Genomic DNA, 14,792 nt, shown 5'->3' with positions numbered 1-14,792 from the left:
TGGTTGGTCCAGCAATCGGGTCTGGATTTTAATTCTTTTGCTGATCGGTTGGGTTGAGCGCGCGGCGACCTTTCAGATCAAGGTTTCCTCTTGTCTCTTCAAAGCCCGTTTGCCTTTCCCGAACAAGGGAACGGACTATTGCTTATCGTACAGTTTAGATTTTTTTTTTTTAAAGCTGGCCATACCAGACAACAACAACTCAGCCAGTCTGAGCCTGGAAGGGGATTGGCAAGGCAGTGAGGGGGTCAAAGGTCAGGTTTAGGAGATGCATTGATCCGAATATTGATTGAAAAAGTTTGGGCAGCTTGATGTTTTCACATCTCGAAAGGTTTCAGCGGCTTGGCAACCCCGGCATGTATTTATGACATTGGCAGCATCCCGGAGGTCACGTGATTGCCACTCGTGGCCTTCCCAGCTGGCAAAGCCGGGTTTGCTTCAGAGCTGTGTGATTCATTTAACGGCTCTGCTGAATTGCTTAACAACGGTGGTCAAAAAGGTCGTGAAATCTGGCACGGGTCATTTGACAGCCACTTGGCTTAGCAGCCTTCCAATATTTGAGGAATGTCAATATTTGTTGACCAACAAAGAAGAGGGGGGGGTGTTTGTCAACCTATTCCCCAAAGCACCAGAAGGCAGGACAAGAAATAACGGATTGGAAATGAATCAAGGAGAGAAGCAACCTGGAACTAAGGAGAAATTTCCTGACAGAACAATTAACCAGTGGAATGATTTGCCTTCCAGAAGTTGTGGGTGCTCCATCACTGGAAGAGACCGGACCGCAATTGGTCTGAAATGGTGTAAGCTCTCCTGCCTGAGCAAGGGGTCAGGCTGAAAGACCTCCCGGGGCCCCTTCCGACTCTCTTAATTCCGTACTCTTTCCTAGGGATGGAAATGGTTTTACTTTCCTGACCTTGCAGGATCTGCCTTTAGCCACTGTGAGGCAACCTGCTCTTTCAGATTTGTGCAACATCCCGGAGTGATTATTGTGGAGGAAAACTAGAAAAATGGGACTCCGCCAAGCTGTCTGGAGCCCCCTGTGCGTAGAGCAGGACAGGTCTAACAAAACTCGGCCGAGACATTTAAGCGTGGCGTTCAACTTGCGCAACCCGAAAGGATGAGAGGTGTTCACTTCTACCGAAAAGAGCCAAAGATGGATTTTTCACAGATAGATTTGAGCGCGTATATAACAAGATGCATTTTCCCGTTAAGAGAGAAATGTCTGCTCCAAGGCCGAGTCTCACCTTTCAAGAAGGTAAGTGCTTCCTCTGCAGTTTGGGATGACTCAAAGGGAACATTTTGCACAGAGTTACTTTGAACCTCTCGGAATCCGTTCTTCAAGCAGGGTTTGGGGAGCACAACTGTGGAGCACTGCCTCATCAAACCCACCTATTAAAAATTCTCCAAGTTAATGATTAACGGCATAAAAATTCATCCCTTTCTCTCCTTTTTTTCTTTTCTTTCTTTTCCTTCCTCTCCTCTCCCTCCCACCTCCCTCCCTTTATCCTTTCTCTTTTTCCTCCCTCCTTCCCTCAAAACTAATAAACGAAGTTTCCCTGATCAGATCAGGGCAAGGACTAAACAGAGGCTCAACCCCCCCCCCTCTGCTTTTGCAGGTGGCCAAAAAAGAACAGTGCGCTGGGGGTTCAGCTATCATGGAAATAACCGGGCTGTCTGCAAAATCCTCATTTGTGCAAAAGCTATATCGTATGATTTTGTTTCATCTTGGATTGAGCCAGCCTCCCAAATGGGGTTTGTTCAGAATTCTAAAATCGTTATTTTAGTACGATGTGTGAATGAGTCGATGCTTCACTCAAATCTTTTGCCCAGGGGTTTTGCAAACCTGGCGACTTTTTAAGACTTGCAGACTTCCCAATTCCCAGAATTCCCCAGTCTCCCTGCTTTTAAGATGGCTTGGAAGACCAAAAAAGGCGATCATGTGATCCCCATAACACTGCAACCATTGCAAATGTGCAATGTTTGCCATAGGCCCAAACCAGGATTATGTGACCGTGAGGACACTGCATAGGGGTGAGGACCAATCCTAAGTCGCAATTTCAATGCCGCCACAACTTTGAACTGTCACTAAGTGTTGAGGACTACTAGCATAGTAGCACATCTTAGCACTGGGACCCTCTGTGAATGTCTTTGGCTTCAAAACAGCAGGGTTTGGGGTACGACTACAATTTTCATCAATTCTTATTTATTTGGTTGATTTTTTTAAAAAAATCTAGAAGTCCCACCTCCAGCCAAAAGGGTGGGGGGAAAAAAAGATAATTAAAGATGTTTAATGAAGCGGCAGTGATTTCCTGCTCCTCGTTTCCGCATTTTAGCAAATTTCAGCATCCAGCGTTCTCCCTTGATCCAATTTCTGGAGCAAAACTGGTTCTTGGCTCTGAGTGGTAAGGCACTGTTGCTCCGGTGTTATTCTGGGATATTTAAAAACAAGCAAATTGCAAGAGATGCTTTAAGCTGGGTGGGCTTCCTCTCCCAGAATTCCCCAGCGAGCAAGATTTAAGTGGGTCGACTTCAATTTGCAGAGAGCCAGCATGGTTTAATAGCTAAGGGACCATGCTAGAAAGCAGGAGATCGTGAGTTCTAGTCCCGCCTTAGACCTGAAAGCTGGCTGGGTGACTTTGGGCCAATCGCCAGGAGACGGTGAGTTCTAGTCCAGCCTTAGGCATGAAAACTGGCTGGGTGACTTTGAGCCAGTTAACTTTCTCTCTGTCCAGCTCACCTCACAGGGTTGTTGTGGGTAAAATAGGAGGAAGCCATGTTGGACAAGTTCGCTGCTTTGAATTATTCATAAAAATAATAAAAGTGAGGATACAAATAAAATATATTAAATAAATTAACTCCCAGAATGCCCTATAACTCTCGGAATTCTCCAGCCAGCATAGGGATTCTGGGAGTTGAAGTCCAAGTTGTCAAGACTGAGAAACCTGGGTCTTCCCCGTTCCTGGTTTAGCATCCGCCCCGTGGTACCAGACTGGCTAAGTGGGCGGGACTGCCCAGAGTCAACCAATGAGCTGCTGTGGCTGAAAGGAAGACTCGAACCTGGGCCCCGGTCCCAACACCTTCCCCCCCCCCCCCCGCTGAGACCTCTCAGCACGGTCAATGCTTGCACACACTTTTCCAAGTACGCAAGAAACTCACCTCCCTTCCACTTCGTCTATAGTATCGGGGAGGGGCATGTTGAGGGTCTCGGGCAGGAAGATGGCAGCAACGCCAGAGAGGATGGGGGCTGTGCCGTAGATGAGCGACGGTAGATAAGAACAGTATTCGCCCGTCATTTTGATCATGGGTGCCACGATGCCACCCACGCGGGCCAGGGTGCTTCCGAGCCCCATCCCTGTTTGTCTGCAACAGTAAGAAACCACTTTTGAAATCACAAAAGATGTCAAAGTGTACATGGGGGGGGGGAGAAAAACCCGTTATGAAAACTTGAAAACCAGACACGGGTTCAAGAGCCTCTGAGATGTCGGGGTGACGTACCTGATCACCGTGGGGTACAATTCTCCGGTGTACAGGTACAGACAGTTGAAAGAAGATGCGAGACACCCTTTGCCCAGCACCGCCAAAAATGTTCTCAGGATCCGTAAATCTTCAATAAGGGATGAAGAAGAGCAGGGGGGGAAGAACCCCCCCCCCAGAAGACGAAAACAGGAATGTTAGGATACTCCATGCTAAAACAAATTCTATATTTATTGTCAAAACTCATGGGATCCTTCCATCGGCAGGTAGGAGCCACAATAAATTTTTTGGGCAGCGGTGTCCAACCTTGGCAACTTTTAAGACTTGTGGACTTCAACTCCCAGAATTCCTCAACCAGCCTGCTTTCAGATGGGTGGATTTCAACTCCCAGAATTCTTCAGTCTGCCTGCTTTCAGATGGGTGGGCTTCGACTCCCAGAATTCATGGCTGGCTGGGGAATTCTGGGAGTTGAAGTCCACAGGTCTTAAAGTTGTCAAAGTTGGATAGCCTGTTTCAGGGTGAGCTTCAATCTAAATTTAACAAAAAAAATTCCCCCTGGTTGAAATGGTGCCTTTCTTTATTATAACTTTTGCTAACGCCCGGCCCCCCAGTTGCAAAAGGGGGCGGATCTTTGCTTGCTGCTGCCATCTTGACTTATAAGTGCCGTTTTATACCTTTGAAGGGTCGCTAAATGAATAGTTGTAAGGCAGGGACCACCTGTACATAACATGCTTTACAACTGCGCTGCTCGGTTACAGAAAATCTTGGTCCTGCTTGCCATCATAACCCAAGCACTATCCATATTCTTTCTTTCCTGAGCTGGCGGCATTCAGATCAGATTAATTCTGGCCGCAGGGGGCTAACCGTGGCTTCCTGTGTCACCTGCACGATTTCAGATGGTTCACCTGAGGGCACCAAGATATTGACCAGAATAGCCAGCCCGGCCAAGATGACGGACGAAGCCTGCGTGGTCCTCCTCCCGATGTAACTCATGCCGATGGCCGACCCCAGCTTAGCAGGGATGTCAATGGTACCGAAGGCCACCTGGATCAGGTAGATGCTGAAGCCAAAATGTTGAAGGTCCATCGCCAGGCCGTAGTAAGCGAAACTGGTTGCGAACCTAAAACCGGGGGATTCACTTTGTCTGCGGGTCTGCCTGAGCCTTTGAAACTTGCAGAGGTCGGCACTCAAGTTTCTAGTCCTCGCCGTGGCTCCGAGAACAAGTTCTTTAGGGAAGGAAGGAAGGAAGGAAGGAAGGAAGGAAGGAAGGAAGGAAGGAAGGAAGGAAGGAAGGAAGGAAGGAAGGAAGGAAGGGGTGTCCGTCACAACGTACCATACGCTGGAAATGCAGCAGGAGATCCGACGCACCCTAGGGGTCCGGCCCAATGAGGCGAGGGTGTAAGACGACTGAGCCAAAGTCATTTCCTTCTGCATGCTGGATTTCAAGACCTGACACACAATCACAAAGATGACAAATCAGTGTCACAAGCAGCGATGCTCTTTTTTGTTTAGTCCATTTTTGGGGTGGGGGTGGTGGAAATGTTCTTGTGAGTTTGGGTCCCATTTGGCCGAACGGAGCCGACTTTGGATTTCGAGCAACTCTTGCTATCCCCTCCCACAGGGACCAGAGCTCTGAAGCCAGATCCCCAGGAGAAATTCAGCCGGGATTCTCCAAGAACATCTGTAGATAGCACCAAAGGTGAGGAAGCGGAATCTGCTGGCTTTCAAATCCAAGTGATCAACTCAGCAAACTGGCAACTCAGACTAAACTAAGAGGGTCCAACCTTGCCCATTTCAAAACGGGTTTTGGATTCTGGGAGTTGACGTCCACCCATCTTAAAGCACGCTGGCTGGGGAATTCTGGGAGTTGAAGTCCTCCCATCTTAAAGCACGCTGGCTGGGGAATTCTGGGAGTTGAAGTCCACCCATTTTAAAGCACGCTGGCCCAGGGGATTCTGGGAGTTGAAGCTCACCCCTCTTAAAGCACGCTGGCTGGGGAGTTCTGGGAGTTGAAGTCCACCCATTTTAAAGCACGCTGGCCCAGGGGATTCTGGGAGTTGAAGCTCACCCCTCTTAAAGCACGCTGGCTGGGGAATTCTGGGAGTTGAGATCCAGTAGTGTTAAAGCCTGCTAGATGGGGGATTCTGGGAGTTGAAGTCCACCCATCTTAAAGCATGCTGGCTGGGGAATTCTGGGAGTTGAAGCCCACCTATTTAAAACCTGCTGGCTGGGGAATTCTGGGAGTTGAAGTCCACCCATCCTAAAGCACGCTGGCTGGGGAATTCTGGGAGTTGAAGTTCAAAGGCTTAAAATTGCCGTGGTTGGACTAAACTGGACTAAAGTGTCCCAAACTGGTTTCTTTCAAACCAAAGATCCGAAACACCCCCCTTCCCCCCACACCATTTTTAAAGATACAGTTCCAACCATCCAATCAGAACTGACGACTCCCACAAGATCACCCCCGCCCCCCCATTAATCTACTTTCTTTGATCTAGCCTCAATACCTCGGTGTTGAGTTTCTCTCCTTCCTCTTTCTTCCCGTTCAGCTGAGCTACCTTCTTCAGCACATCGACCGCCCGCTCCACTTTGCCAGACAGCACCAGCCACCGGGCCGATTCTGCAAACCACCTGCGCCAAAAAGCCCCATCCGGTGACTTCGGAGAGCCTTAGACTCTTGCACCAGGAACAGATTACAGGTAGTCCTCAACTTACAACCACTTGTTTGGTGACCGAAGTTGCAACGGCACTGGGAAAAAATGACTGATGGCCGTTTTTCACACTTAGGACCAGTGTAACATCCCCGTGGGCGCACGATCCAAATTCAGACACTGGGCAGCTGGCTCATACCTACGATGTTTGCGGTATCCCAGGCTCACTGATCCCCTTTTGCAACCTTCCGACAAGCGACTGCAACGGGGATCCAGATTCACTTAACAGCCGTGTTTCTAACTTAACAACCGCAGCGATTCACTTCACAAGCGTGGCAAGAAAGGTTGCAGAATGGGGCACTTAAACTCCACCAATAAGTGTCTTCTTGCTTTTCCATGGAAATGTTGGGCTCAGCTGTGATAAGTCAAAGACTGGACAGCCATTGGTCTGAAATGGTCTAGGGCAGGGGTAGGCAACCTCGGCTCTTTTATGACTCATGGACTTCAACTCCCAGAATTCCTGAGCCAGCTATGCTGGCTCAGGAATTCTGGGAATTGAAGTCCATGAGTCATAAAAGAGCTGAGGTTGCCTACCCCTGGTATAGGGTTTCCTGCCTGAAATGGTATAGGGGGGTTGGACTAGATGACCTGCAAGGTCCCTTTCAACTATGATGATGATGGTGATGATGACGACGACTACCAGTAACTGCATCGCTTAACCACCGCAATCTTGGCAGTCCCCATTATTATTATTATTATTATTATTATTATTATTATTATTATTATTATTATTATTATTATTATTATTATTATTATTATTATTATTATTATTATTTATTAAATTTTTATACCGCCCTTCTCCCGAAGGACTCAGGGCGGTGTACAGGGCAATAAATATCAAAATGTAAATACAAAAGTTAAAAAAGAGTTAAAAAGAATTAAATAATTATGCCCAATATAATACAATAATAAAAGTGTGTTAAAACTTAACAATTGCCATTCTTAAGAAAGGATTGTGGGTCATTATTTATGTACTTACGACAGGGTCACACTGATGCCTTTTGCGGCCTTCTGACAAATGAATTCAGTGGGGGAAGCCAAATTCGCTGAACAACCAACCGGGTTACTAACTTAACCACCTTAGCGATCGGCTGAACGACAAAGGTTTTAGGAAGGGCCTCACCACGAGTATATGAAGAAGGCGAAGAAGGGCATGGATGCCGTGAATTGCAGCTGGCGCCAATCTGGAAGCGCATAAGCCAGGCCAGGAAGGATGATTTGCCCAAAGGTGGCAGAATAACCCACCAGTGTGCCAGCGATGGTACGGATGTTGGTGGGCACCCACTCCAGGACTAATGCAAGGAAAGAAGAAAGCATGGATGTTACTTTTGTTCAGTTTCTCAAGCTTGGCAACTTTACAAAGGTGGAGGGGTGGGGGGGACTTCGACTCCCAGAATTCCTCAGTCAGCCAGCATGCTTCTGGGAGTTGAGGTTCATGCAGCCTGGTGAAGGAATTCTGGGAGTTGAAGCCACTCATCTTAAAGCCTGCCGGCTGGGGAATTCTGGGGGTTGAAGTCCACCCTTTTTGAAGTTGCCAAGCTCGGGGAAACACTGCTTTACTCATCGCAACTGATTTCCAAATTGTTGCCCTCTTACTTCCCCCCCCCCACCCCCACCAATGCTCCTCTGCTCCCACAATAAACTGTCTTTTCCCCATTCAGACGGTAGCAAGCCACAACGTTTTCCTCCGTATCTTGGAGAAAATCTTTCTTTACTTAACTCCTGAATAATGCAAAGTGGCCAGGGAGAATTCAACAGCTCCCCACAGTGTCCTTTCCCCCCCCCAACCCCTCAATAGCTGGCAATCTGAGATGCGACACAGTACCGTTGCATCATTTGCCTCCTTGTGCCTGAGGGAGTACAGTGTCCTGCTCCCCCCCCCCATTATCCCTGCATTCTCTGCGGATCACGTGACCCTTCCTTCCCAGTGGGTCTTAATCAAATTAAGCCTCAGGTATGGCAAACCGCAGAGATAAATATTTGGACAGGTCTAGAGCACGCTGGGGACAGAACATTGCTCAGGGGGTCAGGAATGCACAAAAGCGTAAGCCTGCAAAATAAACCTTGGGCACCCCCTCGACATGAGCTATTTGCTCCCAACAGCAGTCTGCCAGTTCCAAATCCAACCGGTGCAGCTCTTTGAAACGGCCGCGCTTCTATTCTGGGGGGAGAAACGCTACTCTGTCAGTTCTGAGAATCAGGAACCAGCTGAATGGCGTAGAAATTGTGCTTAGACTTGCGCTGAAATGTCATTTTCCTCCCCTTTGGGGGATTCTTATTACCTTAACGCAAAAGAAAAGGAGGACTTAGGGACGGCGTTGCTCAACCTTGGCAACTTGAAGGCATGTGGACTTCAACTCCCAGAATCCCCTGACTAGCATGCTTTAAGATATGTGGACTTCAACTCCCAGAATTCCCCAGCCAACAAGCTTTGAGATGTGTGGACTTCAACTCCCAGAATCCCCTGACTAGCATGCTTTAAGATATGTGGACTTCAACTCCCAGAATTCCCCAGCCAACAAGCTTTGAGATGTGTGGACTTCAACTCCCAGAATCCCCTGACTAGCCTGCTTTAAGATATGTGGACTTCAACTCCCAGAATTCCCTAGCCAACAAGCTTTGAGATGTGTGGACTTCAACTCCCAGCATGGCTGGCTGGGGAATTCTGGGCATTGGAGTCCACCCATCTTAAAAGTGACTGAGAAACCCTAGTTGAGAGAACGGGCTGCAAAGTCTGGAGACTTCTAAAAGTGGCCTTTAAAACTCTAAAAAAAATCCTGTAAATATCTTGTTTTTCCCATTCCACCCCCACACCCACACACCTGCTTTTTCCCCAAGCAGATTTTGTTGGACCCCCTTCATCCTGCCTTACCTAAAGACATGCAGTTGAGGATAATGCCGGAGAGCGCCATGCCAACCAGGAACCGGAAGGCACAGTAGGCCGCGAAATTGGGGGCAAAAGCCGTGCACACCCCCGAGACCGCCAACTGGAGGTAGGACCACGTTAAGATTGCTTTGCGGCCGAACCTGCGGCACAGAATTCTGCGTCAACCCCTGGGCACAATTCTCCTTTCTTAAGAGGTTGCAGTCATAAGTATATTGATATTTTTTTTAAAAAAAAGGTTTTTAAGAAGAGACTGGATGGCCACTTGTCTGAAATGTTCTAGGGCTTCCTGCCTGAGCAGGGGGTTGGACTAGATGACCTCTAAGGTCCCTTCCAACTTTATTATTATTGTTGTTGTTGTTGTTGTTATTCATAGTCCTTGACTTGAGCGACCGTTTGAGGTTACGGTGGCACTGAAAAAAAGTGGCTGAGGACCGGTCCTCGCTCTTACGACCGTGGTGGCATTCCCCACGGTCTCGTGATCAAAATTCGGGCACTTGGCAACGGGCACCTATTTATGATGGTTGCCGTGACCCAGAGTAACATGATCCCCTTTTGTGACACTCCCAGCCAGCTTCCAACAAGCAACGTCAACGGGGGAAGCCAGATCCGCTTAAGAACTTCAGCGACTTGCTTAACAACCGTGGCAGAAAAGGTCATGTGGGGCACGATTCACTTAACAGCCATCTTTATTACCGATGGAAATTCTGGTTGTAACTGTGGGCGTTAGGCGAGGTCTGTCTGCACAGTGTCCATCTCCTTCCCTTTGTTCCATTAAGACACAATGAGGACTAGTTTCTTATTTAGAACCTGGAAGACAGGCTTCTCTTTTTCTTTCTCTTTCTCTTTCTCCTTCTTCTTCTCCATCTCTCTCCCTGTCTTTCTGTTTCTCATTTTCTCTTTTTCCTTCTCCTTCCCCTTCCCTTCCTTTCTCTTTATATTTCTCATTTTCTTTCCCTTTTTTTCTTCCTTCCCCTTCCCTTCCCTTTCTTTCTCTTTCTCTTTCTCCTTCTCTTTCTCTTCCCCTTCCTCTCTCTTTTTTGAGAGGCCACAAGTATTCCCATGGGGAGGCGGGGGAAGAGGACCGAGGCCAAGAGAGGGACTTCCACAAACCTAGAAAGGCGGTATTGGTGGCAGGAGTGGGATACGAATCCATCACGGTTGCATTCCCCAGTCTCCAGCTATCTTTGCCCGAAAGCACGGCTCTGCTTGTAAACACCCACCTGTCTGCTAAGCTCCCCAATATAAGAGCACCAGCAAGGACACCTCCCATGTATATGGACTGGGCCATCTGTCTCCGCGTCTTCCAGTTGCAAACCAGGTCCCACTGGTGGAACGAAAAAAAAGGAGGGAAAAGAGAGGGAGAGATACAGAACTCCCTGTGTTGTGTCTGGTCCGGTCGGGCGAGTGATCATGCAGAGGCGGACTGCGGTTAACTGTTTATTGAGGTACACGTGGCCGAACTGGCCTTACCTGCCCCGTCGCCTGTATATATATATCCGGCGCGCCTGGCGCTGGCCAACCCGCAGGCTCAGATCTCCCGCGCTAGCCCTGGCCACCCAACCCAGTGTCCAGGGATTCCCGCCGCGCGGTTGGGCCAATCAGGTGGCCGGACAGGTGTATACCTAACACCCTGCAGAGCTGTTTCCTTTCCTGAGTCCGGTTCACACAACACCGCAGACCCAGGGTTAAAATTAGGCGAGACCCAGATCAAAAACAGCCCACTGCGAGAAGGACCTCGGAGGATCCCTAGTGGACGATCCTTTGACCAGGAGCCGGCCGTGTGCAGCAGCCACCCAAAAAAAAAAAAAGCCAGGACAATCCTGGGTTGTATAAACCTGAGGCATGGAATCGAGGTCATGCCAAGTCTTAGCACCGCTTTACAAAGCCCTAGTAAGACCACACCTGGAACACCGCAGCCAATTTTGGTCACGCTACTCTAAAAAAAAAAGATGTTGAGAGTTCAGAGATGATCAAATCTCTTCTTAAAAACCTCCCAGCGTTAGAACAGCCACAGCTATTCCAGGGCTGAATAATTTATTCAGGGCTGAATCTGAAGCCCCTCTGGATTAACTCTTGAATCTCTTCTCGTCTTCCTCCTTTGCTTCACTTTCTAACTTGACTCCTTGCACCCTAGTTTGAGGTTATGTTCGGCGAACCCTTCTCCCATCTCATTTAGCTCTGAGACCGAACAACGATTGCTTCCTTTTCTAAACAACTGGAACAATTTTAAAAAAATAAAACAATTGAATAACAACCCCCCCCCCTTATTCTTAATAGAAATAAATAAATCATGACTGGACAGCCATTTGTCTGAAATGGTATAGGGTTTCCTGCCTTAGCAGGGGGTTGGACTAGATGACCTCCAAGGTCCCTTCCAACTACTTCTTCTTCTTCTTCTTCTTCTTCTTCTTCTTCTTCTTCTTCTTCTTCTTCTTCTTCTTCTTCTTATTATTATTATTATTATTATTATTATTATTAATTATTATTATTATTATTATTATTATTATTATTATTACTATTATTATTATTATTATTATTATTATTATTATTATATAAATACACCCCAAGATAATTTTGTCTGGAGGTTTTCAAGAAGAGACCGGACAGCCCAGAATGGTCTGGGCTCTCTTGCTTGAGCAGGGGGTTGGACTAGAAGACCTCCAAGGTCCCTTCCAACTCTGTTACTTTGTATTCTGTACTCTTACAGCATGGAGGGGGAAAAAAGGGGGAAATTCTGCAGAAGCTTGATTTTTGCAATCCTAGTCTTAACATACTTTACGAATGTTGATTTTTTTTCTCTTTCTGCCCCCCCTTCTCTCCCCCCCCCAAAAAAATTGAGGTCACCTCCACCTGTGGAGGCTTCCTTTTCAGAAATGGGAGTGTGGGATATTTTGGAGACCCCCTTCAAATCCGTTAAGTCCTGAAGGAGATTCAAAAAACAGATTTATTTCTGAGGATGCAGTTTGTCCCCTTCCAAGACTCAGAACAGATTTGAGTTGCTCCCCGGGATCTGTAGCATGGCTGATATCTTAACCCTTTGGCGCCTGGCTTTTTCACAGAATCCCGGGTTCAAAATTGGGCTTTTGAACCTCGACGGAATCCGGATCCAATCGCCGTTCCCCCTCCCCACCATAAGCCCCTCTGCCCTCTCACCTCCATGATGATGGTGTTAGTGAAGATGCTTCGGTCGTAAACCCATCCGTCCAGGCACGGTTCTGTCGCCAGGCCCGTGCCGTTGCCCCCAACTTCGGCGCTGGCATTCAGCGGAGGCCACTCGGTGGCCACAAAGCGGAGGCATTTTTCGGGTTGCCCGCTGGCATCTTTGGGAATCCCCCAGACATCTTCCTCGCCGGCTGGCATTTGAGTCCGGTTGGTACTATGGGCAAACGTGCCGTTGTGTGCTAGCCTGATCCGGCAGTGGTGATCGGGTATCCCGGCTGAAAAATTCTGGAGTAGATTATGGCTGGCTGTTAACAAAATCGGGGTCACCAAGAGAGTGATCTGAAGCACCTGGAATCGGCCCATGCCTCCAATCTGGTCCAGAAGCTCGGCAAACGTCATGGCGGAAAAGGAACAACCTCGGAAAGGCAAAGATGAGGATTCCCAGTTAGGAATTCATCGGCGTTTCCAGGCCAGATTCTCTGGAAATCATGCCAGCTCCATCCAGCCTTTCTCTGGCACTAGAGAAAAAGGAGAAGAAGAAGAAAAAAACTTTCCTTTTCTGAATTCAGCATCTTGAAAAAGTTATCCTCCCCCCCCCCCCGGCCTACTTGGCCGCCAGTGAAAACATTGCTCGAGGGAACCACGCGGGTGGAAGGAATTAAAAACACGGAGGAGGCCGTGGTGGCAACCTCTGGGGTTACAAAATCTGAGCCGGGCACCCCCAGCCGAGGCGGTCTTTTTTTTTTTCCCTCCCTCTTGCTAGGAGCACCAAAAAACCATGTGTGTGTGTGTGTGGAGGGGTTTTTGAGGATGCTTCGGTGTGAACTGTGATTGTGGGGATGCTTGCAAAAGATTGCACAGGGGCCCCTGTTTCTCTCCTGGGCTGGGATTATGCAAGAGCTATTTGCTGGGATCAAGGTCCTAAGGTTTTTGGAAGGATTAGCCGGAGAGGCGAAGACAGAGCAGAAAATGCAGCCATTCATGAAAACGGGAGCAGGATGCAATGGGCAGGGTGGGGGGGAGGAACGAATATTAGGCAGGGAGGGGTAGGAGAGCAGAAAGAAAAGCTGGCAAAGGCTGCCTTGGCTAAGAGACTTTTGTGGGACTTGTCCTGAGTTCACACACTCCAAGCAATTGTCGAGAATGAAAAATAGGAACGAAAGAGAGAGAGAGAGAGAGAGAGAGAGAGAGAGAGAGAGAGAGAGAGAGAGAGAGAGAGAGAGAGCTCTATTCATTAAATTATTTCTCCCACTCCATGGAAGAGGGGACTTTAAAAACTGCAAAAAAAATAAATAAAAAATAAATAAAAAAAATTGGCTGGGTCCAGGGATGGGGTCACGGGGAGGGGACCCCCTCCCCAGAAAGGAAACTGGGATTTTCGAAACCAGATTTTGGTGCTTAGATGTTACAGCCGTTTTTTTTTTTAAGCTGGCTCTTTTATTTCTTGCTCAGACTTGTTTCTGAAGCTGGTGAACAATTAACGAGTTGTGTGGACAGATAGTCCCGGGTTATCCTGGTTAAACAATTTCCTAAGAAGACATCAGCAGTTTTTCCAAGCTTATCTGCTCCGGTAGAGGCTACAAAGATAATATGCTAATATTCTATTTCTTCTTCTTCTTCTTCTTCTTCTTCTTCTTCTTCTTCTTCTTCTTCTTCTTCTTCTTCTTCTTCTTCTTCTTCTTCTTCTGCTTCTTCTGCTTCTTCTGCTTCTTCTGCTTCTCCTCCTCCTCCTCCTCCTCCTCCTCCTCCTCCTCCTCCTCCTCCTTCTTCCTACGGGAAAGGGCGGTATATAAATTCAATAAAATTAAAAATTAAATTAAAATTAAATAATTCTTCTTCTTCTTCTTCTTCTTCTTCTTCTTCTTCTTCTTCTTCTTCTTCTCCTCCTCCTCCTTCTCCTCCTCCTCCTCCACCACCTCCTCCTCCTCCTCCTCCTCCTCCTCCTCCTCCTCCTCCTTCTTCTTCTTCTTGGAGAAGAGATAGGGTGGGATGGCTGGATTTCACTGCCGTTGGATCAATTCTCCAAGCCAGGAAGTTTTCTCAATCAAATTGGCATGGTCAGTCCTTGAATTGAAGGCAATTCAATAGAGCCAGTTTGTATGTGCAACACAGACACTCAGTTGAAAAGTCCGAACCTAAGCAGATGGCCAAGAGTAACTAGCAATTAAAATCAGATTTTCTCTCATTTGCAGTGCCTAAATGGGCTGCCTGGAGAACTAAAGTCAGACAAAAGAGAATAAAGTCTTCTTAGTTCTCCTAGACGTTTGCTGACAGATACAACAATTAACCAGTGGAACTCTTGCCTTATGACTACATCTGGGAGCAGAACTTCCGTTGTTAAGGAAGGCGGTCTTAAAGCGAGTTGTGCCTGACTTTGCGAACTTGTTTTTATCACGGTTGTTAAACAAATCACTGCAGTTGTTGTGTGAGTCATGCAATTATTAAGTGAACCTGGCTTCCCCCCACTGACTTTGCCGGTCGGAGGCCAGCCGGGACAGTCGCAAATGAGGATCACATCACACACACACACACACACACACACACACACAAGGATGCTGCAACTG

At 47.7% G+C, this 14,792-nt stretch overlaps 1 protein-coding gene and 1 long non-coding RNA gene across 2 annotated transcripts; one reads left to right on the top strand and one right to left on the bottom strand.

Moving 5' to 3' along the window:
• Positions 1 to 2,326: 2,326 nt before the first annotated feature.
• On the bottom strand, positions 2,327 to 12,627 carry LOC308675137 (solute carrier family 22 member 6-A-like; the record flags this gene model as incomplete). Its single annotated transcript, XM_081340146.1, has 10 exons — positions 2,327 to 2,426; positions 3,154 to 3,357; positions 3,493 to 3,601; positions 4,377 to 4,591; positions 4,805 to 4,920; positions 5,976 to 6,099; positions 7,303 to 7,471; positions 9,052 to 9,206; positions 10,287 to 10,390; positions 12,220 to 12,627. 10 exons carry the CDS (start codon positions 12,625 to 12,627, stop codon positions 2,327 to 2,329), a joined length of 1,704 nt encoding a protein of 567 aa, XP_081196272.1.
• Positions 5,133 to 7,067, top strand: LOC308675139. The gene is made up of 3 exons (XR_014028073.1): positions 5,133 to 5,170; positions 6,018 to 6,167; positions 6,256 to 7,067. It is a non-coding gene; the product is annotated as an uncharacterized lncRNA (long non-coding RNA).
• Positions 12,628 to 14,792: the final 2,165 nt, after the last annotated feature.

Source organism: Vipera berus (assembly GCF_964194415.1).
Source record: "Vipera berus genome assembly, chromosome: 16".
NCBI classification, from domain to species: Eukaryota; Metazoa; Chordata; class Lepidosauria; order Squamata; family Viperidae; genus Vipera; species Vipera berus.
The sequence above is the reverse complement of the archived record's forward strand: the minus strand, read 5'-3'. Positions and strand labels throughout refer to the sequence as shown.